This window comes from Budorcas taxicolor, chromosome 11, assembly GCF_023091745.1.
Source record: "Budorcas taxicolor isolate Tak-1 chromosome 11, Takin1.1, whole genome shotgun sequence".
NCBI classification, from domain to species: domain Eukaryota; kingdom Metazoa; phylum Chordata; class Mammalia; order Artiodactyla; family Bovidae; genus Budorcas; species Budorcas taxicolor.
The window spans coordinates 158,271,353-158,297,941 of NC_068920.1; the positions used below are offsets into that span (position 1 = coordinate 158,271,353).

At 42.5% G+C, this 26,589-nt stretch overlaps 1 protein-coding gene across 3 annotated transcripts; it reads left to right on the forward strand.

Moving 5' to 3' along the window:
* Nucleotides 1-1,564: 1,564 nt before the first annotated feature.
* Nucleotides 1,565-26,589, forward strand: GLE1 (GLE1 RNA export mediator). Of its 3 annotated transcripts, none has more exons than XM_052648601.1 (16): nt 1,565-1,677; nt 4,565-4,786; nt 8,992-9,102; nt 11,303-11,451; nt 11,700-11,760; nt 11,945-12,199; nt 15,026-15,257; nt 15,889-16,001; nt 16,167-16,236; nt 19,462-19,604; nt 19,707-19,897; nt 20,427-20,556; nt 21,338-21,442; nt 22,582-22,664; nt 23,641-23,704; nt 25,432-26,589. In XM_052648601.1, the coding sequence occupies exons 1-16, from the start codon at nt 1,579-1,581 to the stop codon at nt 25,498-25,500; spliced, it is 2,097 nt and encodes a 698-aa protein (XP_052504561.1). In that variant the 5' UTR covers nt 1,565-1,578; the 3' UTR covers nt 25,501-26,589. The 3 variants fall into 3 exon arrangements, with proteins under 3 accessions (XP_052504561.1, XP_052504562.1, XP_052504563.1); XM_052648602.1 differs by lacking the exon at nt 25,432-26,589 and adding an exon at nt 23,860-23,939; XM_052648603.1 differs by lacking the exon at nt 23,641-23,704.

Consider the following 26,589-nt stretch of genomic DNA (forward strand, 5'->3'; position numbering starts at 1 on the left):
TACATGTTATCATCTTGTTTAGCGCCAATGTATATGCTTTCAGAAAGCTTGTAAATATATTTTTGACTTTGTGCTTGTAAAAAAAATTGAGATGTAACACGATTTGTTCTCATATATTAATACCAGTCATGACATCAATACAAAATTATTATAAAATACATATTAAGTAGAAAAGAAAAAAAGTGTATAATTCAGTAGTTTTTAATATATTCAAAGTTGTGTGACCCCCACCTTTGTCTAATTCTCCAACATTTTCATCACACCCAAATGGAACTTCTCCTGAGAAGCCTGTATGCACAGCAAGATGTAACAGAACTGGACATGGAACAACAGACTCGTTCAAAATTGGGAAAGAAGTACATCTAGGCTGTATATTGTCACTCTGCTTATTTAACTTCTACACAGAGTATATCATGCTAAATGCCAGGCTGGATAGTTCACAAGCTGGAATCAAGATAGCCAGGAGAAATATCAACAGTCTCAGATATGCAGATGACACCACCCTCATGGCAGAAATTGAAGAGGAACTAAAGAGTCTCTTGATGAAGGTGTAAGAGGAGAGTAAAAAAGCTGTCTTAGAATTCAACATTGAAAAAACTAAGATCATGGCATCCAGTCCTATCAGTTGATGGCAAATAGATGGGGAAAATGTTCAAACAGTGACAGGTTTTATTTTCTTGGGCTCCATAATCACTGAGGACTGTGACTGCAGCCATGAAATTAAAAAATGCTTGCTCATTGGAAGAAAAGCTATGACCAACCTAGACAGTGTATTAAAAAGCAGAGACATCACTTTGCTGACAAAGGTCCATCTAATCAAAACTATGGTTTTTCCAGTAGTCAAGTATGGATGTGAGAGTTGGACTATAAAGAAAGCTGAGCGCTGATGAGTTGATGGTTTTGAACTGTGGTGTTGGAGAAGACTCTTGAGAGTCCTTTGGACTGCAAGGAGATCAACCCAGTTAGTCCTAAAGGAAATCAACCCTGAATATTCCTTGGAAAGACATGGCTGAAACTGAAGCTCCAATACTTTAGCCACCTGGTGTGAAGAGCCAACTCATTGGAAAGGACCCTGTTGCTGGGAAACATTGAGGGCAGGAGGAGAACGGGGCAAGAGAGGATGAGATGGTTGGATGGCATGCAGGAGCTTAATGCCCTGACTTGGGATGGAACCCAAGCCTCCCTGGCAGTGGAAGGGCACAGTCAACCCCTGGACCTGCCAGACTGTCTTCCACAGGAGCTGCCTCATCTTAGAGTCTCACTGGTACTCTAGGATTCCAACTTGACAACCTCATCAAACCTATTCACTTTTCTGTAACCTATAAGGCCCATCCAGCGGAAGCCCCCAAGTCTAAAGCCCTGGCAGGAAGCAGGAGCCACAGGCCAAGTCCTGTACGCAGGCGCATGGGTAGGCGGGCTTGATGCGAGAGGCGGGGCCACGTAGCCGTTGGGGGCGGGGTTGAGCTGTGCTCCTACCTGTGCGCCCCGGAAGCGGAAGCTAGGACCTGTTTCCGGGCGGCTGATTCGAGGACTTGTTTTGTCACAAGCGGCGCGTCTAAAGATCTGGCTGGGCAGGCCATGCCTTCTGAGGGTCGCTGCTGGGAAACTCTGCAGGCTCTGCGCAGTTCCGACAAAGGTCGCCTCTGCTACGACCGCGATTGGCTGCTGCGGGGTGAGGTGAGCAGTGGCCCCTAAGCGGGCGGCGGTCCCACCCGCCGCTCGTCAGGGGCCTCTGCCCTTCCTTAGCCTTTGTCAAGCCCTCCTCCGAGGAGCCCCTGCGTTCTTTGTCACAACACGCGTCCGCTTCTTGGTTCCTGTGTGTGCGTCGCCGTGTCCTAGAGTTTCTGCTCTGTCTCTCACCACTATTCTAGCTTCTCAGGCGCTCCCCTTCAGAAATGCTCTTCTCTGAAGGCTTCATTGCTCCCCGCTGCCGAAGTTAGGCGCCTCCGCTCTGGTTGTCAAAGCAGCCCTGGCCTCTCAGGGTCAGTTTATCACTGCGCGTCTCTTGTGTTGGGAGATGCGGATTGAGCGGTAAACGGTTGTTGTTGGTGGTTCAGTCGCTCACTCGTGCCTGACTCGGCGACGGCAGCACCCCAGGCTTCCCTGTCCTTCACTATCTCCCGGAGCTTGCTCAGACTCATGTGCATTGAGTCAGTGATGCCATCCAACCGTCTCTTCCTCTGTGGCGCGCGCCCTTCTCCTCTTACCCTGACCAAATTTTTAGATGACATCGGGCACACCTGGAAACAATGGGAGCGTGGTCGCTGCATCTAATGTGCTAAACCCTGTAATAGACCGCGCAGGTGGGGAATGTCGCGATATTTAAGGCATAGCCTTTTCCCGAGTTGCTCGTAATCTAGCTACAGATATGAAGTCTCTTAAAACGAAAATATATAGCACTTCTAAAGCATTTCTCTGTCTTTGACAGTTTTAAAGACTATATATACCTTACATTCTGTAGGATGAGTTCTGTCATGAATTTGTTCGATGTCTACTCAGGTTATGCATTCTTGGCACAAATAACGCAGAAATGATGAGGTGTTCTCAGTAACTTAAATCCGTAGCACATAAATGCTTCAGTCCATCCCAGCACTTGTGATGCTTACACTTATCAGTTGATCAGAATGGTATCTGCCAGATATTTCCACTTAAAATTAATCATTTTCCCTTTGTACGTAATTAGTATTTTGTCAAACCTCCACTCTTAGCATTTATTGGCGACTTCTCCCTTAATCAACCTTTTCTGTGATGGGCCCAAATGGTGTTGAGACAATTTTATATCTTTATTTTTGAATTGCCAGTATATATCTCTTAGGCTCATTTTGCTCATTTTCTTGTTGGGGTTTTGCCAGTGGTTTGTAAGTTCTTTAAGTATTAGGGATAATAATATTACTTTATTTGAGTTATATATTGCATATTTTTTTCTAGTTTGTCAGTTAAAATTTTTTTCTGTTTTATGGTGTTTTTTGTGTGTGTGGTTTTAGTTTTACATTTGAAGCATTGCTTCTGGAATTTATTTTGGTGTAAAGAATGAGGAGGAAGTTGTTGACTCAAATTCAGCATCCATTCATGACAAAAATCTATTCTTACCAAAGTGTGTGTAGAAGGAACATATCTTAACATAATAAAAGCTACTTATGACATACTCACATGCCAGCACAATACTCGATAGTTGTAAAAAGCTGAAAAACTTCCTACTAAAATCTGGAACGAGACAGCGATGCCCATTCTCACCACTTCTGTCCAATATAGTATTGTAAGTCTTGGCCACGGCAGTTAGACAAAAAAAAATAAAAAGGTATCCAAATTGGAAGGGAAGAGGTAAAATTGTCATTATATACAGTTGTCATGATACTGTATGTAAAAAACCCTAAAGACTCCACCCAAGAACTGCTTGAACTGATAAATGAATTTAGCAGGGGAGCAGGATACAAGATGAACACTCAGAAATCTGTTGCATTTCTTTACACTAACAATGAAACATCAGAAATGTAAAGTAAACAAAAAAACACCTTTTGAAATGGCATCCAAAAAGAAAGGTACTAGGGATGTAAGATACAATTTGATGACTGTAGCTAACACAGCTATACCATATATAAGAAAGTTAAGAGAGTACATGTTGAGAGTCCTTTTTTCTTTCTTTTGATTTTACCTGTATGAGAAGATGGGCTTTCCAGGTGGCACTAGTGGTAAAGAACCCGCCTGCCAGTGCAGGTGTAAGAGATGTGGGTTCGGTCTCTGGGTCGGGAAGATCTCCTAGAGGAGAACATAGCAGCCCACTCCAGTATTCTTGCGTGGAGAATCCCATGGACAGAGGAGCCTACCAGGCTACAGTCCATAGGGTCACAAAGTGTTGCACACGACTGAACCGACTTGGCACGCGTGCACTCATGTGATAAGATGGATGTTAGCTGAATCTATTTAATCATTTTATAATCTATGTAAATCAAACCATCATATTTACGCCTTAACTTTTATAGTGATGTATGTCTGTTTTTCAATAAAACTGGAAAAAATTAAATCTTACAGAGAATTCACAGTCAGCACTTTTAAATGACTAATATTCACTGAGTGTGTATGCCATCAGTTCAGTTCAGTCACTCAGTCATGTCCGACTCTTTGCGACCCCACGAATTGCAGCACGCCAGGCCTCCCTGTCGATCACCAACTCCTGGAGTTCACTCAAACTCATGTTGTGTGTGTATGCCATAGTTTACTTCAAAATTCCTCATGTGTTCTTTTTCATTCCAACGTTTTAGATTGCTTTCAGGTCTACTTTAACCACCATCTTTGTGAACTGTTCCTTTTTCTACAGTTAGGATTGTTTAGTCTGATACTCTAAAAAGATAGTAGTCAAGATCATTATCACGAAACTACCGTACTTTCTTTTCATCTCTGATTGTTAATACAGCTACTTTGGGTCTTCGTATGTATGTATAAATGCTTATTAGGACTCCTTAAGTTTTCAGTAAAGCTTATAGTGGATTATAAGGACAAAATTATTTTTTGGTTGCTTAGATCAGTTAACATACAAGTTGGACTTAACCTTTTTCTTGTCTTCTAGGATGTTTTACAAGAATGTATGTCTCTTCCCAAGCTGTCTTCTTATTCCGGATGGGTGGTAGATCATGTCCTGCCCCACATACAAAAGAACGCACCTCCCTCTGAGACGTCGGCATCCTCTGTGTCTACTTCAGCCCTCAACCAGCCTTCATCTATTCCCAGATCTCCTCTCAGAAATCCTGCCTTCTCACCAGTCTCCTCAGCAATATCAGATGGGACCAAGGTAAGGTTTTTACTCAGCTTAGGACAGAAGACAATGGTGGCTGCAAAGTTGAAGTGTCTACTTACAATATCATTGTCATACTACAATGACTTTACTCTGAGAAAGTAATGATTGCTGCTTCTTCATGTGGCTATTTGTAGGAACAGTGTTTACCATCTTTTTATGAAGACCAGAGAGAGAAATTCTTCTCTTAGTACCAAGAATAGTGGTTAATTTCTTGAGCAGTTAGATTGTTTTTTCTCATAAGCATTACATTTGTTTAACTCTTAAGGTCTCCCTTTTTGTTGTTGCCTGCTGGAAGACTGAGTAAATTTTATACTTGCTCTTAACCTTATCATTGGTTCCAAATGAGTCTGTACCTTTTTGTTTTGATTTTGTTCCTGCCTTTGTTTCTCTTACTTGTTGTTATTGCTGTCTAGTCGCTGAGTTGTGTCCGACTCGGCAGTCCCATGAACTGTAGCACGCCAGGCTTCCCTGTCCTTCACTATCTCCTGGAGTTTGGTCAAACTCGTGTCCATTGAGTTTGCCATCTCACCGTCTCATCCTCTGTCATCTCCATTGAGGGCAAGAGGAGAAGGGGGCCACAGAGGATAAGACAGTTCTCCCACTTAAAAACAAATTGGTATTGATGCTGTACTGTGCTTTGCTCTTCTCTTTCTTCCTGTTTCCAGAGTTAGTTTGAATAAGTACAGATATGTAAGAACATATGTATTTTCTTTTTGATAATTGTATTTTTTTTTAAATTAATCTGTTTGACTACACTGTGGCATGTGGGATCTTAGTTTTCTGACAACAGATCAAACACTTGCCCCCTAGATTGGGAGCGCAAAGTCTTAACCACTGGGTGGTCAGAGAGGTTCCCATGTGTACTTCTTTTTCTTAATTTCTGTTTTTTTTTTTCTTTCTTTTTAAACAAAGTTGCTAGAATAAACTATTGTGTATCTTGTTTGTTTTCATTGGTTTCTGTTTTTCCACTTGACAATATATCTTACAGATGATTCATTTCCTGTCTCTGTCTCTATATATCTGCCTCATTCTGTTTAATATGTTTTCTGACTTAATTTGTGCTTGTTATTATATTTATGTTCTTTATATGCAGCATTGAATCCTTTCTGGATCAAAGTAAGATATTGGAAGTAGTATTTGGCCTAAGAATATAAAGAAGAAAAGCCTTCTAAACTAAAATAATGCATTATAGCATTATTTTGCTTTTGCAAGGTTTTTGTGTCAGCAGAATAAGACTAGGCAACTCTTTAGAAAGGTAGAGATTATATTTTTCATGTTTGGGTTCCAAAAGACAAAAGTTCTTTTTGTTCATACTCACTGAAAATTTTTGGTTACTGAAAACATTGCATCAAAAGGAAGAAGTTAAATCTCCCTATGATCTCATCATTTCAGTCAACAGTTACTCCTTTCCAGTCTCATAAGCCTGCATCCTTATACCTTTGCATAAATTGTATGTGTACTTTCGTGTTCTAATTTTCCTTCCTGACTTTACTTTGTTTGCAAACTATTTGAATTATTTGTTTATGTTATTTCCACCTTTGTAAATATCTACTTACAGGATATGTAATATCCTGTAATTTATTGAACTATTCCTTTTATTTAGCATGTATGTTTTTCCATTTCATTGCTTTTAAAGATACTCTTCTGAAAAACTTTCTGCAGAGAGATCTTTCTCTTTTTTATCTTGAAGTATATCTTCTAGCTGTCTTAAAATAAATACCCTAATAACAAGCATCAAAGATAAAAGGGTGCAAATGTTTTTTTTTAATTAGCAAAATATTCATGATATAAAATTTACCATTTAACCATTTTTAACAAAGAATGCTCAAACTACCGCACACTTGCACTCATCTCACATGCTAGTAAAGTAATGCTTAAAATTCTCCAAGCCAGGCTTCAGCAGTATGTGAACCGTGAACTTCTCATGTTCAAGCTGGTTTTAGAAAAGGCAGAGGAACCAGAGATCAAATTGCCAACATCCACTGGATCATGGAAAAAGCAAGAGAGTTCCAGAAAAACATCTATTTCTGCTTTCTTGACTATGCCAAAGCCTTTGACTGTGTGGATCACAATAAACTGTGGAAAATTCTGAAAGAGATGGCAATACCAGACCACCTGACCTGCCTCTTGAGAAATCTGTATGCAGGTCAGGAAGCAACAGTTAGAACTGGACATGGAACAACAGACTGGTTCCAAATAGGAAAAGGAGTACATCAAGGCTGTATATTGTCACCCTGCTTATTTAACTTATATGCAGAGTACATCATGAGAAACGCTGGACTGGAAGAAACACAAGCTGGAATCAAGATTGCTGGGAGAAATATCAATAACCTCAGATATGCAGATGACACCACGCTTATGGCAGAAAGTGAAGAGGAACTAAAAAGCCTCTTGATGAAAGTGAAAGAGGAGAGTGAAAAAGTTGGCTTAAAGCTCAACATTCAGAAAACGAAGATCATGGCATCTGGTCCCATCACTTCATGGCAAATAGATGGGGAAACAGTGGAAACAGTGTCAGACTTTATTTTTCTGGGCTCCAAAATCACTGCAGATGGTGACTGCAGCCATGAAATTAAAAGACGCTTACTCCTTGGAAGAAAAGTTGTGACCAACCTAGATAGCATATTAAAAAGCAGAGACATTACTTTGCCCACTAAGGTCCGTCTAGTCAAGGCTATGGTTTTTCCTGTGGTCATGTATGGCTGTGAGAGTTGGACTATGAAGAAGGCTGAGCGCCGAAGAATTGATGCTTTTGAACTGTGGTGTTGGAGAAGACTCTTGAGGGTCCCTTGGACTGCAAGGAGATCCAACCAGTCCATTCTGAAGGATATCAACCCTGGGATTTCTTTGGAAGGAATGATGCTAAAGCTGAAACTCCAATACTTTGGCCACCTCATGTGAAGAGTTGACTCATTGGAAAAGACTCTGATGCTGGGAGGGATTGGGGGCAGGAGGAGAAGGGGACGACCGAGGATGAGATGGCTGGATGGCATCACTGACTCGATGGACGTGAGTGTGAGTGAACTCCAGGAGTTGGTGATGGACAGGGAGGCCTGGCGTGCTGTGATTCATGGGGTCGCAAAGAGTTGGTATTGTGGCATACCTTCAGACAGGCATCTGAGGGAAGATGCCTCTTTCCCTACAGTTTCTTCCTCTTTCCCTCAGTTTCTTCATCTGTAAGTCTGGTACTGGACTAAATTGTTGAGGGCCTCTCCAGGTATAAAATTCCATAATTCTTAAGGTTTAAGTAAAGTTTTGGATGGCTTTAAATAACAAATTGTATCATTAGGAATTTCTGATATTTAAGTAACAGAAAACCTAGTTTAAACTAGCTTAAACGAAACAAGGGGGTCAGGGGAGAAATTTAGTAGCTCATATAACCAGGAAGTCTAGGAATGTGGAATCAGATCTGGAGGATCTGTTTTCTGCTTGTCTCTCCATGATGTTATTTCTGACTTGATCCAGTAACTCAAACACGGGGCTTTGCTTCTCTTCTCTCAGTTCTGTGTAACTTCTTGATTTCATCTTTCAGATAGACTGTGTGGCAGGATGTCAGCCCTAGACAGATACCTTCTTAGGTTAGCATCCCCAGAAGAGAAAGCCGTCCAAAATAGCTCCATCGGAAAAGTTCAGAAGTTTGCTAAGCAGTCATCAATCAACTAAAAATAAATAAATGAAATTATATATATATATATATATATATATATATATATATATAAAAGAAAAGTTCAGAGGTAGACTCTGGCTTAAGTCATAAGCCTCATTCCTAAAGTAGACACTGGGTACAGAGGGATAGGGTATTCTGATTGCTGGGCTGATCTCATGCCTACTGACCCTTGAGGCTAGGGGGCATGGATGAACTGGCAATGTGGGCTGGGGTTTCTCTGTCCAACCCACCCCAGCAAAAATGGACACTTATTAGAAAAGGAAAAAAGGGGGGAAATACACTGGGCATATCAAAATAAAGAAGCAAGCAAAAAAATAACAAAAAAACCTGTCCAAAGCAAAAACACCCACTTAATTTGCTAAGGAGAACAATTAGAATAAGGTCAATATCACAAAAAGCACCTTGGTTCTAACCTAAATGTTTTGTTGTTATTGGTTGCTGATTGTAAGCAGGGATGTGGCTTTTGTTTAGACAGAGTAATACCAACTTGACCATCTTGAAAGCTTAATTTTTCCATCTTCTGTCTATACAGGACAAACATGAGTCTCCACATACAGAACCTATGGTACTTCAGTCCCCCCGGGGGATGAAAGTGGAAGGCTGCATCCGAATGTATGAGCTGGTGCACAGAATGAAAGGAGCAGTAAGTAACCCATGAAGTAAGACAGGCTCGACATTAACCCTAGGGAGCCACATTCAAACGCAATTCCTCAGGGACTAAGAATGTCCACCGTATGCTGATCATCGTGCCCCACCTACTAATGGCTTCATTTCAGCTAGGGAGATAGTTATAATGTAACAGTCACGAGTAAACTCTCTGAAGTCAAAACTGGTTTCAGGTCCTAGCTCTTCTATTTTACTTGTGACCGTAGGAAGATTACTGAGACTTTCCTGGCTTCCATTTATTTTTCCAGAATTTGAAGATGATCTGCATTGTCAGATAAGGTTATACTGAGGAGATGGACCTTAACAGCTTCTTGGAAAAAGGATAACACTATTTTAATGTTTATTTAACTTTATTATTTTTCTAAATTTCTATTTTGTACTAGGCTATAGTCGATTAACAATGTTGTGATACTTTCAGGTGACTAGTTTTTTTATTAGAAAAACAATGCATGCTTTTGTAAAAATTTTTACTGATAGGTGAGTTTATAAAGTGAAATTCTAGCACCTACCCTCATCCGTTTATTCATGGAATCACCAAATATTTATTGAGCACTTTTGGTCTCAATTCAATTCAGTCACTCAGTCGTGTCTGACTCTTGCGACCCTAGGCCTCCCTGTCCATCACCAACTCCCGGAATTTACTCAGACTCATGTCCATCGAGTCGGTGATGCCATCCAGCCGTCTCATCCTCTGTCGTCCCCTTCTCCTCCTGCCCCCAATCCCTCCCAGCATCAGGGTCTTTTCCAGTGAGTCAACTCTTCGCATGAAGTAGCCTAAGTATTGGAGTTTCAGCTTCAGCATCAGTCCTTCCAATGAACACCCAGGACTGATCTCCTTTAGAATGTAGGTCTAGATAAAACAATGAACAAAGGAGACACAATCCATAGAGTTTATGTGCTGGAGGGAGAGGCAGAAGTAAGCAAGAGAAATGAGTGAAATATAGTTAGAAGGCTGTTCTAGTCTGAGTAAGAGAGAGCAACACTTACCGAAGCCGTCACTTTGACACTGGATGAAAAAGGATGATGATTGCTTAGATTCAAGGATGTAGCAGTGGAGATGGTGAGAAATGGTTAGAGAGAGACAGAGAGTTTGTGTGTGTTCAGGTTTTCTTAGCTCTGCTGTGTCAGTCATCACTTGTCCATGGACTTTCTGTCTTCCAGACCTAAGTAGAAAGTTTTTCACTGCCGATAATCTCCCTCATGCTGCAAAATAAGTTTCAGAATAGAATAGCTTGATATCTATTAACAGTATGTTTTGATGTATTTCCATGCCTATATATGTATATATATAGTATGTCGTTCTCTTTAAAGACTACAGAGTATTCTCTAGTATGACCTATTATACTTATTTCCCTGTTGATCTAAATTGTTTCAAATTCATTGCCATTATCAACAGGGCTGTAATGAACATCCTTATGCATATATCATTGTACACATAGGCAAGTATTTCCTCAGGACAAGTTCGTAAAATGGAACAAGTGTCAGAGGATATGTACACTTTAAATTTTGATAGTTAAAATGTCTAATTGCCCGTAAAAGTCAAATGTGAGTACTCTTGTGAATAATAAATGAAATACCTGGTACCTTTAGGTATATAAGAAAGGGATGTTCCTAAGTGAAGAAGGAGGGAAAGAATCTAGGCAGAGATAATAACTTATGGAAAGGAGTGAGATAGAAATAGCATAGTTATAGAATTAGAATATGAATTTCTTTAGATGACCCTGTAGCCCTCATCAGAATACACAGGATGGAAATTCCCTGGCAGTCTGGTTGTCAGGACACCCTGCCTTCACTGCCGAGAACCCAGGTTTGATCCCTGGTGGGAGAGCTAAGATCCCACAAGCCACAGGGCATGGCAAAAAAAAAGAATGCACAGGATGGAAAGTTAAAAGTGCAGGGCTATTTGATAATATATTGGTAAAATCCCATCCATTCTTAGCTTATGCTGGAGTGACAGGAAGAGTATGGAGCAAATTGGAAAGCTTTCCACAACAGCTGAATTAAAAGATTGACCCAAAGGAGACAGGTGACTCAAGCAAAGATTTTGAGAAGTAGGAAGCTGGTTCCATGCCCTGAAGTATCTTTGATGGGGTTAAGGCCTGATGGGAGGGCATCTCACAGGGGTAGATGAGTAGGGTATAATGGAGCTCCAGAGAGCAGGTACTGACCCTTTGCAGGAGGGCTTGAGGCAGTGGCAGGAGGAGCAGGAGAAGAAGGTGCGGGCCCTTTCTGAGATGGCATCTGAACAGCTGAAGCGGTTTGATGAACGAAAGGAGCTGAAACATCATAAAGAATTCCAGGACTTACGGGAAGTAATGGAGAAGAGGTGAGTCTCCCTGAATTACAAGGGGGATGTCAGCATGGTCAACCAGAGCTCTTTGCCAACATAAAATCCAGAGGGAAGAATCTGAGTCCTTACATGCCAAAATAAAATAGCCAGAAAAGCTTATAACCTAGAAAAAGGTTCAACCTTGGAACGATGACCAATGCAAATCAAAGAGAGGAAGCTTTTAGGAGAGGCAGAACAATTTTAGGAAGCATCCCTGACTCTTCCTCCCTCCATTTTTCGTTCAGCTCCAGAGAAGCCCTGGGGCAGCAAGAGAAGCTGAAAGCTGAGCATCGTCACAGAGCGAAGGTCAGTGCCCGGGAGAGTCCGTGTGGGTGTTCACTGTCTGGCAGTCATAGAGGACCCAGCCCCTGTCACGCCGCTCTGTGGCTGACTTGGGGCCCATCTGTGAGAACAGGCAGTCTGTGTGGGACTGGAGGAATGTAGAAGGAGAAGTCCCAGGAACCCCTTAACTTGACAGTCCTTTCTGTAGATCCTCAACCTGAAGCTGCGGGAAGCAGAGCAGCAGCGCCTGAAGCAAGAGGAGCAGGAGCGGCTCCGGAAGGAAGAAGGCCAGGCCCGCCTTCGCAGCCTCTATGCCCTGCAGGAGGAGGTGCTGCACCTCAGCCAGCAGCTGGACGCCTCGGACCAGCACAGGGACCTGCTCCAGGTCGACCTCTCTGCCTTCCGGACCCGAGGCAACCAGCTGTGCAGTCTTGTCTCAGGGATCATCCGATCCAGTTCTGAGGTGAGGGGGCTTCAGGAACACTCTCTCTCCTGTCTTTGAAATGAAGAGCTTTAAAAGCAAAATGGTTTTGTGATTTAAAAATATTACCTGCTTGTTATCACTTGTCATCCTCTTACCTGGAGATAACCACAGTTAGCATTTATTTTTTGGCAGAGTATGTGTGTGTGTGCATGCATGCGTGTGCATTTATTCCTCCTCTGACAGTGTGTGTGTGTGTGTGCATTTATTTCTTCTCTGACAGAGTGTGTGTGTGTGTGTGTGTGTGTGTGTGAGTGAGATTCCCCACCCTAATTGGGCTTCTATAAATAGTTTCTTACCTTAGGTTAAAAAAATATTTGTTTTGCCTAATTGCAGTACACTTTAGTTCATTAATATATACTGGACACCTGCCATGTTTATGATAAAAATTAAAACCTTACAGAAATGTATATTGCTTTTTTCAGTTAACATGATATTTTGAAAGCATAATTACTATAATCATGACATATTTTGGTGTTTGTAAGGCAGTGTTAAAAACTGCAACTATTGACATGTAATAGGTATTCAGTAAATATAGGTAAACTATCCCTTCTCCAGTGGATCTTCCTGACCCAGGAATTGAACCAGGGTCTACTGCATTGCAGGTAGATTTTTACCAACTGAACTATCAGGGAAGCCCAAATATTTGAACAGATGAAATTGCATAACTTCCAACATAACCATACCAAATTTACTGAAAACACTTATTGTTGAACTGTTAATATCCCAAAGTTGTACCAGTTCACACTTTTATGAATTGTATGTTCTTTGTCCTTAGTTCATATCTCTAAGAGAGTTTTTGTTTTAAAAAAATCAACTTGTATGAATTCTAAATATTAAGAACTTTAAGCACTGGGAATTCCCTAGTGGTCCAGTGGTTGGGACTCAGTGCTTTCACTGCCAAGGGCCCAGGTTCAGTCCCTTGGTGGGGAACTAAGATCCCACAGGGTACATGGTGTGGCTGTAGAAAGAAAGAACTTTAAGCATTCATCACATTTAAGGCAGAAGTTTATTGTTATCTTTCAAATCTCTCTTTGGTTTTTGTTTATCCTCCTTTTTGAAAAATATCAAACCTACACAGAAGTGGAGAGAAGAGCATAATGTACATTGGGCACCCATTCCCCAGCTTCCTCAAGAATCCATACGTGGCAGTCTCATTTTGTCTATGGTGCCACCTGCATCCCTTCCCTCAGACGGTTTACAGCAAATCTCAGACATACTGCTTCACCTGGAAAGTTCTTTAGTGTGTATCTCTGAAAGCTAAAACTCTATATTAGCATAACCAAAATACTAATAGCATACCTAAAAGACTAATGATTTCTTCAATATGATCAAATATCTAGTGAGTGTTCAAATCTCTCCAGTTATCTCAATAATGTTTTTTATAACTGATTGGAAAATTAGCATCCATACTCAGTTCAACTTTTTGGTGTGCTGTGTCTGTTACTTAATTAAGTCTTTTAATCTCAAGACTCCTCCTCCCTTCTCTCTCTCTCTCTCTCTCTCTTATTTTTTTTTGCCATTGTTGAAGAGTCTGATTGTTGTGAATAGAATTTTCTACATTCTGAAAATTTCAGTGCAGTTGCTAACCCTAACCCTTTGGTGTATTTTTATATGTTCTTTTATTCTCTATATTTCTGTGAATTTGTAACTTTCTCTAGGGCAGAGCTAACAATTCTCTGTGATGATGGAAACATTCATATCTGTGCCATGTAGTAACTACAGATAGCCATTGAGCACTTGAAATGTGACTGGTGTGACTGAAGAAATGTATTTTAATTTTTAGAAAGTTTTTAATTAATTTAAATGTAAAGAGCCATGTGTGGCTATGTGTGCTGCCTTCCTGGACAGCATAGTCTAGAGGCTTGATCAGATCACATTAGATTTTTTTCCCCCACAGCAGTACTTCATAGTTGGGGGTGTGTATTTATTAATGAATCACATTAGGAGGCATAGAGTACTGATGGTCTTTCCACCTGTGATGTTAAGGTCAACTGGTGGTCTCAGAAACTGTCAGTGTTATTTTCCAATTTAAAGATTTCAATGAGTCTTTAGCTAATGATTTAGTAGCCATTGCTGATCGTTACTCATATTTGTTATTTCATTAGAGGTGGTAAATTTTAAGTTTTTCTATCATTTTTCTATACTTTTTAGCTAGAATTGTACTACAAAGAAAATTTCCCCATAAACTATCTTAAGCACAGTCTATGTAGGGAAGGAAGGATAAATATTTGAGTCTTTCCTTTGGTCAGTCTTCAGAGTATAGCGTTGCTTTCCTAGCATTTTCCCGCAGTGACTTGAGGTTTTGTTTTGGTTTGGTTTTTTACTATCATTAAAAACATATGAACTTTATATACTTGATGTATAACATGTCGTCTGTTGTAGCTTGCTGTTCAGCTGTGTAATGGGAACACCACATTGGCTTCGTGGCCCCAGTAGTAGTTGTTGCAGCAGAAAGCAAGCAAGCTGTTTTCTACCTCACTTGAACATTTTCTTCTCCAGATCTAAAATTGGGTGTTTCTTCACAAAGCCATATCACTTATTAGTGGGAAAAGGTATTAGAAAACACAGGCTGGTTCCCAGTGTTGGTGAGAGCATTGAAAGATCTACCCGTTGGCACTGTGGATGTGATGGTAAATCCGTATTACCTTTAAGAGAACAGGAAAGCAGTAGGTATCAACATGTTGACCGTGGGTACTCCCTTGGCACAATTCCAGTTTAGAAATACATGGACTTGTGTGATGTATGATTCAGCACCTCAGGTGCTCAGGAAATAACCACTGAGCTCTGCTTCTGTCACTGTGACAGAATGGCTTTCCCACCATAGAGGACCAAGCTGCGGCTGAGGGAGCGCTGCAGGAAATGCGCGACCTCCTCTCGAACTTGCATCAGGAGATCGGCAGGGCCTGTGAGGAGAAGAGGAGGCGGGATGAAGAGGAGGCCCGGATAAAGCAGCAAGAGTCACAGATGCAGCAGAGGCCAGAGGCCCACAAGGAGTCCCCCGTTCCCAACCAGGGCCCAGGGGCGAAGCCGAACGAAGGTGGGTCTTGGTGTGGAAACGGTCCTTTAATGTGGTGTGTAATTCAGAATGTGAAAAGAAGCGAGAACATGTTTTGAATACTGTATTAAGCTACAGGATAATTTATCAGGATAATTTAACTTTTACATAATGTAAGATTCGGTTCTTTTAATGATTTCCATTCAGTTTTGATTGATGTGGAGCCTGGTTTCAGATTCCAACACTTGCCATGAGGACTTGAAATTCTCCATAATCCTAGTAGATATATTATTCCACATATTGCTGCTAAGTGTGTACAGAATATATGTTTAAACACGAGGGAATTGATATAGCATAATGGTTGAGAATGCTGCTTTTGGAGTCAGATCCGTGGGAATCTAGTTTTTCTACTTCCTGGCATTGTATCTTTGCCGAATTACCTAACCTTTCCATGCCTGTTTCCTTATCTGTGAAATGAAGATGATAGAATGTACCTTATAGGATTATTATGACAGTGAAAGCAGTTAATACATACATAAAGTAATTAGAACAGTACCTGACTCATATTAAATATTCAATAAATTTTACTTAAGTTGGTTAGAACAGTACCTGGCTCATATTAAGTGTTCAGTAAATTCTCCTTTTATGGAAGTCTCTTTCTTTGATTCCTCAGACCTCCAGGTGAAGGTGCAAGACAGTACGATGCAGTGGTACCAGCAGCTGCAGGAGGCCTCCGGTCGGTGTGTGCTGGCCTTTGAGGGCCTGAGCAGCAGCAGAGACAGTCAGGTAGGAGGGACAGGAGTTGGGCATTCTCTGGGCCTGATGGTGCCCCCCCACAGCCTCATGGCCCCGAGAAATGTAGCTCGCCTGTCACATCACATCCCTAATCCTAATGGCATCTACTCAGCTCTTCGAAACACTGTTGGCCTTCTCACTGCTTTCCTCTGGCAGGCCAAAAAGATCAAGATGGACCTCCAGAAGGCTGCCACCATTCCAGTGAGCCAGATCTCTACCATTGCAGGTTGGTCAGAGAGTTAAGAACATGGCCTTTCACCTCATTGTACCAGTGTTTATTGAGATTCCAAATCCACTTGTCTGTAAGGTTCCTATAAATAGATTATGTCTGAGCAAATGTTGACTGTTGGATCAGGTGTATAAGCTATGTGCCTTGGCTAGTTTACTCTCTGCGTGTAGAAGGTAATCATTATGTGTTTGTTGACTCTCTTCTTTTTAAATAAGTTATGTATTAGTAGTAAATTATTTAGGAAGACTCTTAGCTACGATTGGAAGTTACTGGGGAAAGCACCCCTTAGGGAGCCTAGGGTGTGACTCGCATTCTTCGCTTATGTCCTACAACGTTAGCTTTTCCAGACTCAAAACCTGCTTGTTAATACATGAGAACGCTGAGAATGCCTGCTCAGTCTCTCGAGAGACTGAAATTTAGAGAGGAAGAACCACACGAGGGAAAGATCCCTCTTCTTCTTCTTTAGAAACAGAGGTTCATTTTCACAGAGCTCAGATGTAGAAGCCTCCACGTGGCTGGGGAGCTTGTGCAGCTGGGACGCTGCTCTGACTTAACCTCCATCCAGGTTCCCTTGATTAACTTGTTACCTAGAAAGCGTGGAAAGTTGCACTTCTTGCCTTTGAGAGGCTCTGTGACTGAACTTACATATCACTTTGCTGCCTGAAATTCCTTCTGGAACAAAGCAAGGTCTAAGTAAGTAAATATGTATCACTTTCTAGAATTGAAAGTGCCATTTCCTTTATAGCCATGGCATTGAGGGGCAAGGTTGACCAGACAGTCGTCCCACACTTTCTCTGGTCTGCTCAGGTTCGTCCTTGGTCTTTACCCCTCAGTTGACTACAGGCACCCCTGCCGCCTCCTTCGTCTGGAAAACTGAGACATCAGGTGTAAGATCCTCAGGATCCCCCCTCAACCCCCCCAACCCACCCACTGCAGTAATACACAGCTGTATTTACCTGCTTTGAAACCATCCTGTTTCAAAGAATGCAGTACCCTTCCAGCCCACACTTCCCCTTCCGCCTCGGCCCTAAACGAGCCTCGGGAGCCTTGTTATCATCCCCTTCTATCTTCGTCAAGAGAGAGCTCTTCTGTTTTCTACAAAATGACTTTCTTTACACGCTCCTTTCCCTTTAAACATGCTTGTCACTCACATTCTAAAACCTGTTTCTTTTGATTTTGTGTTTTCTCAGTCTTTTCTAATCTTCATGTTACCCTTTGGCCCTGTTGACTGTTCCCTTCTCTATCACTTCTAGTCCTGTGGCTTCTGAGGTAACATTAATTTCCAGCTTCTCCTCCTTCCTCTCTTTCTCTTTTGTGGGCTCCTCAGTCTCCTGCCCCCACCTGGGTGGTAGGTGTGTCCTGGGGATGTGCTTTCACCCTGCAGTTCTCATTCTAAGACCCCCTGGCTTCAAACTTCACCTCTGCACACATGACACCCAGCTCAGTCTCCGGGTCATTCCTTTCCTCTGAGCTTCAGGTTACCTTGCTCCAGCTACCTGCAGGGCAGCTCTGCCTAGGTATCTCTCAGCTTCCTCAGGTTTAGCATGTTCCGAGCTGGCCTCTCATCGTCCTCCTCTCGCCCACCTTTTTTCCGGTTTGCTCTAAGTAACCAGTAGTAGCACCTTATCTACTCAGTCACCTTAACTGAACCCGGGAGTCATCCCCATGACTGCTTCCTCTGGTTCACTGTCTGTATCTAATTAGGCTCTGGTTTTGCTGTTCTTGATTTTCCTACCTATTTCACAACTGTGTGCCTTTGTTTCCATCGGTATCATAAGCTCTGTGAGAGCTTACAGCCCTGTCAGACACAGACATTCTGCAGAGTTAGTGCTCAGTAAGTGTGGAGTGACTGAGAAAGAGGTGACCTAATTCCTGCCTCTTCAGAGGTGCATGTCCACGAGTAGTTAAATGTGGAGCAGAATTTAAAGACAGATATGGTGCCATTGTGGCATACGGAATGTGGGAGGCCATGTCAGGCACCGGGCTGGGATCTGATTTTCCTAATTGGAGGGGCACAGGGAGAGGGGCTGGATGGGGATTTGGCCAGTGGGGCCCTCTGAAACCATCAGTAAAGAAATAGTAGGGTTATAGGTTAGCAGGAATGTGAGCTGAGTAAATTTGATGGAAACATACATATTTTAATATCTCAGGTTAGAGTCTCTGCTTCTGTTTTCAGGGGATTGTTGGCCTTGAAATTTCTATGACATCTCATTATTTAACTCTTGATTTCTTCCGTTTTCTCTTAATTCCTAAGAAATGTGCCACCCCTCTTCCCTGTTTTTTTCAATGAAACTGAATCAGTGGTCTGGGGAGGATATTTCTGAGATTTTTAAACATTTCTTTAAATGATTATGAACTTGGTGCAGGGTATTAGGAACCTGGCAGGTAAATTGGAGATGCTGTATTCATTCAAACATCGATTTTACATAATAGAAACTAATTCATATCTGCTTAAACCAAAAAAAAAGGAAGGGAAGGAGGAATAGGTAGAGTGAGGGGTTTGTCCTAAAGATAAATCAGTTTTCTATGGCAGGAGTGGGGCTGGATCTGAGGAGCCAGAAATGTCAGAACCCTTTTCTCTCTTCTCTTGGGCTTCCCTCTGCCCACTTCATTCTCCTTTTGTAGACGGCTGTTCTTTGGTCTGCATGACAGCACCACTGCTTAGATATGTGTGTGTCACAGGACTGGCCACTTCAGGGAACTGACTCAGTCAACTGGCTGATTAGCTCAGCTCAACTCGTCCTGATCTAACTAGCCAGTGTAGAAGGTGGGGCACACAGGATCTATAATATGAATGTAGTAATAGCTTCTATGGAGGAAGGTAGGTCCAAGAGAAGGAGGGAAAGCCCCTGTGAATTGGAGATTCTTTAGAAGGTTTTCCTGGAGTTACAAGTGACTCCTTTAGGGACATCAGCCACACCCGTAGCATCTGGAACAATTCAGCACCTATTTTTATACTATTGATCTCTCTGATGTGTCGGTTTCAGAATTAGTTCATTCTACCAATGATAAATTCCTTCAAAATAATACCACACCCTATGTACTTTCGCATCCTCCACAGCCTGTATTTGATTGTCATATATTTTTCTGCATCTGTATTTTGGCTTTAGGCTCTGAACTTCTGTAGGGCTGGGTTTATACAGAGGCTTTGTTATTGCAGTGATAAAAAAATAGATTGACTGCAGTCATATCTTATCACTGACTCTATCTCTGTCGTCCCAGGCTCGAAGCTGAAGGAGATCTTTGACAAGATCCACAGCCTACTTTCTGGAAAAGCTGTCCAGTCTGGTGGGCGCTCCGTGTCTGTCACACTTAACCCACAGGCCCTGGACTTTGTCCAGTACAAACTGGCAGAGAAATTTGTGGTGAGAAACCTTGTTGCCAAAGGTATGGGAAGAAGAGGCTGGTGCCTAGCCTTTAAGGCTTTCTTGAAATTAACTTAAATTCTCCCCTCTCTGTGCTCCCAGAAACAAGGGGAGGAGGAAGTGGCCTCCCATCACGAAGCAGCATTCCCCATCGCGGTCGTGGCATCTGGGATCTGGGAGCTCCACCCCAGAGTAGGGGCCCTCATCCTGGCTCACCTGCACAAGAAGTGTCCTTACTCTGTTCCTTTCTATCCAGCATTCAAAGAGGGAATGGCTTTGGAAGACTATCAGAGGTGAAGTGTTGTTCTCCTTACTGTCCCCAGGAAGAGAGAGAGAACTGAGATTCATTTCCCCTCCTCAGAGCATCTCTTATGTACCTTGAACATTCTGTCAGAGAATACAGTGTCTTTCATGCAAACTGAGTGGCTTTTAGAATTTGTGGATTTAAGTATCAATAATCAATATAGTACAGCGGAAAGAATTCTGGATTTAAGAATTTTACCCTTGTTGTGACTATTAATAGATTTTCAAAACTGGGGAGTTTGTTCATCTCTTTAAAGATTGTTTTTCATTGTTTGTAAATGGGGGTTGTAATATTCATTACCTTCTGGGAACTTACCTCTCAAGGTTTTTATGTTGCAGATTTGATAATGGATGTGAGTGTTTTGTAAGCAGAATTACATCTACCACTGTAGTCATATGTAATAATGTATTAGTAATAATGCTAAATGTAATGGTATGTTGTTACTTCTGCCATAAATAGTAATGGATTGGTCACCCTCACTTTGACTCTGTCACATTGAATTTTTTCTTACCACATAGGATGCTTGGCTACCAAGTGAAGGATTCCAAAGTAGAGCAGCAGGACAACTTTCTAAAGCGCATGTCTGGGATGATCCGTCTCTATGCCGCAATCATCCAGCTCCGGTGGCCATATGGAAACCGACAAGAGGTAGCAGAGAGGGGTTACTATGGATAATGAGTGGTCGGACCAGGGTCCATGTTAGTATATCTTACCTGAAGGAAATACCGACCTTTGAGAGGAACAGTCCTATCATGTGATAAGTTAAAGAATAGCGCTGCTTCGTAGGTATTCTTTAGAGAAGTGGGTATTGATTATTAGGAAACTTTTGGATCATCAGAATCATTTGTTCAGAGACTAATTGATGCCTTAGAGACCAATACCAAGGTTACATAGCTTACTTCACAGAGGGACAGATGGAGGCTTAGCAAGTTGTAATGGTACACACTTGTCAATGTCAGAGCCACAGCAGAGGGCCAGGGCTTTGACCTGCCTGCCTAGTTCATTTTGCAAGGAATGGAGATTAGAGAGATGGAGAAGTTAGTGGACTTGGAAACCCAAAGAGAAAGGAATATAAGCTGACTGAATCTAGGACTTGTTACTGTGCACCTGCTATGTCCCAGGTGCTGTGCTAAAGGTACCAGGAATAATTAATAAAATGGCAATGTTTATAAGAGTAACTAGGATTCCTGAAACTGAGGCTGACAGCTGTGTGTTGAAGGAATCCAATGGAGAATATGTGGGTCCCAATGCGTTGCAATATTTAAAAACAGAATTTGTTTGGCCTCTGTTGTTTCTGCCCTGTGGTATGTGCTTAGGTTAGGTGATCAGGGGGTTCATGTCCCCTTGGTAATGGCTGGGTGATAACGTTGGCAATTTAGAACTCTTAATAAAATGAGATTAAATCCTGACCAAGCCTCTCTGCTCCCAGACTCACCCTCATGGCTTAAATCATGGTTGGCGCTGGTTGGCACAAATCTTAAACATGGAGCCCCTGTCAGATGTGACAGCTACCCTCCTCTTTGACTTCTTAGAGGTACGTAGTACAATTATCACACAAGAGAGCGCCAGTGGGCCGCTGTATGACATGACAAATGGACAAATAGAGACTAATGGTGAACACTAGGAGCCAGTGTTACAAATTTTTTCCCAAGCCCCAAGAGAAAGCTAGCTTTGGGTTTTTCTTCCCAGTATACTTTCCTTTCTCTGTGTGGATGTCTTGTCATTATAAAGAACAGAAAACTGTACATCCCAGTACAGATGGAAAGGAATTTGCTTTGGGGATATGGAAGGGACTCACTTGGAGAATGGGGGCTAGGATGCACAGTTGAACCCCACCAGGGCCTGGAACCAGGAACTGGAATGTCGCCGGGGACCAAGGCAGCCCTTCTCTGGGACCGCATGGTCTTCTAATGTTCATTCCTCCTGCAGGTTGCCCCCCGCTTGCTCTGCAGGCCACCCCCCGCTTGCTCTGCAGGCCACCTTTCTCTGCTGCTCGGCACACAGTGGAGAAGATGCTCCTGGGCTGTATCCCTCAGCCTCAGTGTGCTCACCCAGTGGAGTTGGACTAGTGTCCCATCAGTGGGATTGCTAATAGACAGGAGAGGAAATAAGATTAACCAGCTTGGGTCAGGTACCTGTCTCATTTAGAAGGCTGTATACAGTCCTGTCTGCCTATAAGGGGCCCCCACTCTAGGATAAGAATAAGGGTTTCTGTGAAAAGGGGGCAGTTCTTAAAGAATAAATGCTTGGAGCACATGCCATAACAAATCTGAGACCACTTGGCCCATAATGTCAACAGTTTCTACTCACCTGACAGCTCCTGCAGTCACAGTAAATGAACATTGATCTTGAGTCATTGAAAACACGTGGTATTCCTTCTACCTTGATTACCAAGGTTGCGAAGTAATGCTAATTCCTTTAAAATCAACAGTAAATTAAGTTTGAGTCACGACCTCTGAAACACCTGGCTACCTGGCAGTCTGGTTAAATGGAGGTATTATCATACGTGAGAATGCTTCAGAAAAAGTTGGATTTTAATTCCCTTGCTTAGCTGGCTGAATGGCATTGTGGCTGAAATTCTTGATAGGAATGAAAGGCAAAGGGCTGATTATCCTTTATGGCTGAGTGTGCATTTTCATTCCCTGCTCTGATGGTGCGCACCTTCCCCTCTAGGTGTGTGGGAATGCCCTCATGAAGCAGTACCAGGTCCAGTTCTGGAAGATGATACTTCTCATCAAAGAGGACTACTTCCCCAGGTATTAGACTTGTTGAGTAGACACCAGAGAATTTGGTAGCTAAAAACTCATGAAATCAGATGCCTGTGGCTGCTGTCACATGCTGTTTCTTTTTTTAAAAATTTATTTTATTTTATTTGTTTTGGCTGCACTGAGTCTTTGTTGCTGTGCTCAGGCCTTCTCTATTTGTTCTGAGCAGGGTCTCTCCTTTATTGTGGTGTGCAGGTTTCTTGCGGAGATGGCTGCTCTTGTTGTGGAGCACGGGCTCCAAGGGCATGAGCTTAGCTGCTCCGCAGCATGTGGAATCTTTCCAGATCAGGGATCAAACCCCTGTCCCCTGCATTGGCAGGCAGACTCTTATCCATTGTACCACCAGGGAAGTTCAGATACTGTTTCTGACTCAGTCAGAAGCACTTGTGTTGAGTGAGACATCTTCAACTCCCATCCTTCTCCTCTCTGTTATTTGAATAAACACTTTTGAACTCTACCAAGTCTCTCTTAAATATTATTGACTAAATTAAAAAAAATCAGGAACATCTTGGATTCAGATCCCATTTGAAACTCTCTTGTTTTCCAAACTCCCCCAGATAATCTGGGATGGTGACAACATGCAGTCATGAAGGAAGCCAAGGAGTCAAACCCTCTCTGTAAATCAGTTGGTGAAACTGATTGATCAGCCAGTTTGCTTGACTCTTTTGGGGGATTCAACTTCAAGGCCCTTTCTCATGCCTCTCAACTCACTGAAGGGAGAACGGCATTGGCAACACCCATCTCACCTGATGATAGAGACCTTGAGACGCAACAGTGTTCTCTTCTCCTTTACCCCTTTGTCTGAAATAAAGTGCTGAGACCATTTAGCAGAGTGACAGCATTCTAAGTCTAGAAGACATTTCTGGGAATCATTCGTTCTGCCACTTCCTCCAGATGAGCAGGTCCCTAACCCTTCTCCAAAAGATATGTGTGAACCATGGGTACTGTCTTCTTTCTCTCTCTATAGGATTGAAGCCATCACAAGCTCAGGGCAGATGGGTTCCTTCATACGCCTCAAGCAGTTCTTGGAGGTAAGGTGCCCTTAGACCAGCATATCCCAAACTGTTGTTGGCCTCCAGTGTCTGTGTCTGACAAGTCTTGGACCTCCCCTCCAGACTGATTGCAGTCTCTTACCCTTGATTTTTCTGAACTCTACGTTTTTTTGGCTATGCTGTGTGTTTTGTAGGATCTTCATTCCCCGACCAGGGATTGAACCCAGACCCTCAGCAATGACAGCACAGAGTCCTAACCTCTAGGCCACCAGGAAACCACCCCCCCCCCCTTAACTTTTTGTCATTCCCTCTTCACCTTAAGGGCTGCCATTTCATTATTTTTCTGTGTGTCATTGTCCTTACTGCCTGTGCAGAATAAAATATATGTAAAATATACTTAATCTTAGCTCACTGATAACTTTTTTTTGTGTTTTGGCCAAGGTTCTTTTCTCAGTCTCAGGTCTAGGGAACTGGTCACTTTTCTTCATGAGAACAGACTGTTCTTTGAGTTAGACTCCTTTCCTTTTTCCATGTGCCAAAAAACTTTAAGAGGTGAATTCTGACAAATCATTGAGAACCCTGTGGTACATCTACCAAGACAGCCTGATGACGTCCAGTCTTCAGTAGCTCGGTTGGAGAAACAGCAGTAGTGAACGGCGAGGCCAGTGTGTGGAGACGAGGGTGGGACAGATGCAAGGGAAGCCTGACCTTTACCCTCCACTGCAGCTGATGCAGGAGAGGTCTTACACAGCCTTTACCTTTTAAACTAAGTTTTATTGGAGTGTAGTTAATTTACATACAATGTTGTGTTGGTTTCTGTTGCATAGCAGAGTGAATCAGGTATCAGTTCAGTTTAGTCGCTCAGTGGTGTCCGACTCTGCGACCCCATGAATCGCAGCATGCCAGGCCTCCCTGTCCATCACCAACTCCCGGAGTTCACTCAGACTCGCGTCCATCGAGTCAGTGATGCCATCCAGCCATCTCATCCTTGGTTGTCCCCTTCTTCTGCCCCCAACCCCTCCCAGCATCAAAGTCTTTTCCAAGGAGTCAACTCTTCGCATGAGGTGGCCAAAGTACTGGAGTTTCAGCTTTAGCATCATTCCTTCCAAAGAAATCCCAGGGCTGATCTCCTTCGGAATGGACTGGTTGGATCTCCTTGCAGTCCAAGGGACTCTGAAGAGTCTTCTCCAACACCACAGTTCAAAAGCATCAATTCTTCGGCACTCAGCCTTCTTCACAGTCCAACTCTCACATCCATACGTGACCACTGGAAAAACCATAGCCTTGACTAGACAGACCTTAGTCGGCACATATACATATATCCACTCTTTTTTAGATTCTTTTCCCATATAGGTCATTACACAGTATTGAGTAGAGTTCCATGTGCTATACAGAAGGTTCTTATTACCTATTTCATATATAGTAGTGTGTATAAGTCAGTCCCAATCTCCCAGTTTATCCCTCTCCCCTTTCCCCCTTGGTAACCACAGTTTGTTTTCTTCATCTGTGACTCTAATTTCCGTTTTGTAATCAGTTCATTTGCACCATTTTATTAGATTCCACATGTAAGTAATGTATGATATTTGTCTTTGTCAGACTTCCGTCAGTATGACACTCTCTAGATCCGTTCATGTTGCTGTAAATGGCGTGATTGTGTTCTTTTTTATGGCTGACCTTCCACTATGTATTACGCACCACATTCTGTCTGGTGTTGGAAGCAGTGTCGTCAGAGAGTCGTCTGGTCTTCTTTATCTTTGCCCGTCCAGAAATGTCTGCAGCGCAGGGAGATTCCTGTCCCCAAGGGCTTCCTGACTTCCTCCTTCTGGCGTTCCTGATGTCGCTCCAGCACCCACCGTCACCATTGTGCCGCAGAGGGGCAATAATAAAGCAGCTGAAGACAGCTGTACCTGCGAGAAGTCATGTCAGTATGTGTTTTGTGTATTTGTACCTTGTGATGACGAGAGGAGATTTCCATAGGCCACAAATCTAATAGGTGCCTTAATAGATCTGGGGACTCCTTAAAGAAGTCTGCACGACAGAGTAAACAAAATTGGCCTTTCTCATTTTTATGGAAAATAAGAAAAAAAAATTATGAGAATAAAAGGTTAATACTTGATCTTACCCTTTATTTCCTTTGTCTCTTAAGTCTTTCAGAAATTAGGTTAATACCTTGACTGTTTCACTCTGAGCTGAAGTGACCCACTGCTTTCACTCCCCTACACCCATCCCCTTCCTGCATGCTGCCCCTTTTCAGAGTTTCTGGAATGAGCAAAGACTTGAGGTCCCTTGTAAAGCAGCACTTAATAGTTGAGGCCCAAATCTTCACATGCAGGCCTGGGTTATGGTGGTTTTGCCTTAGTCAGCTTGTGAAGTATTTATAAATTCAGAAGAAATGCCTGATATAGACACGGACTAAGTCCCAAATTGCATCAGAGATGGCTTAGTGTCTGGGATTAGGACTGTTAACACATATTATACTGAACCATGAAGAACTATTTATCCTCTCACTTTGGAATTTGGTTCCTGGATGACTCGGGATGCACGAACCAAACTTTGTTTCTCAGTTTGAATTAAGATGGGCTGAGATGGGGCTTGCAGCATTGTACTTGAGCTGAGCATCTGTAAGCAATGAATCAGGGCCTTATAATTCTTTACATGTTCTGAGCAATGGATGACGACAGATTTGCCTGACTAAAGCCACTACAAAAATCCGGAGTCTGGCTGTTCAGACAAGAGTGGAGATTTGCTCTATGAAAAGACTCCTTCATTGTGCAGAGGCGGCGGCCATGAATCTGTTCCTCTGTTCTAAATGTTGTATGTGGGGGTGTGTTTGTGAGGGGTTTCCCTGGTAATCTTGAACAGCTTGAAGCGACCCATTCTGTGAATTACTGACTATGGTGCCAAAATATAAATAATAAAGCTTG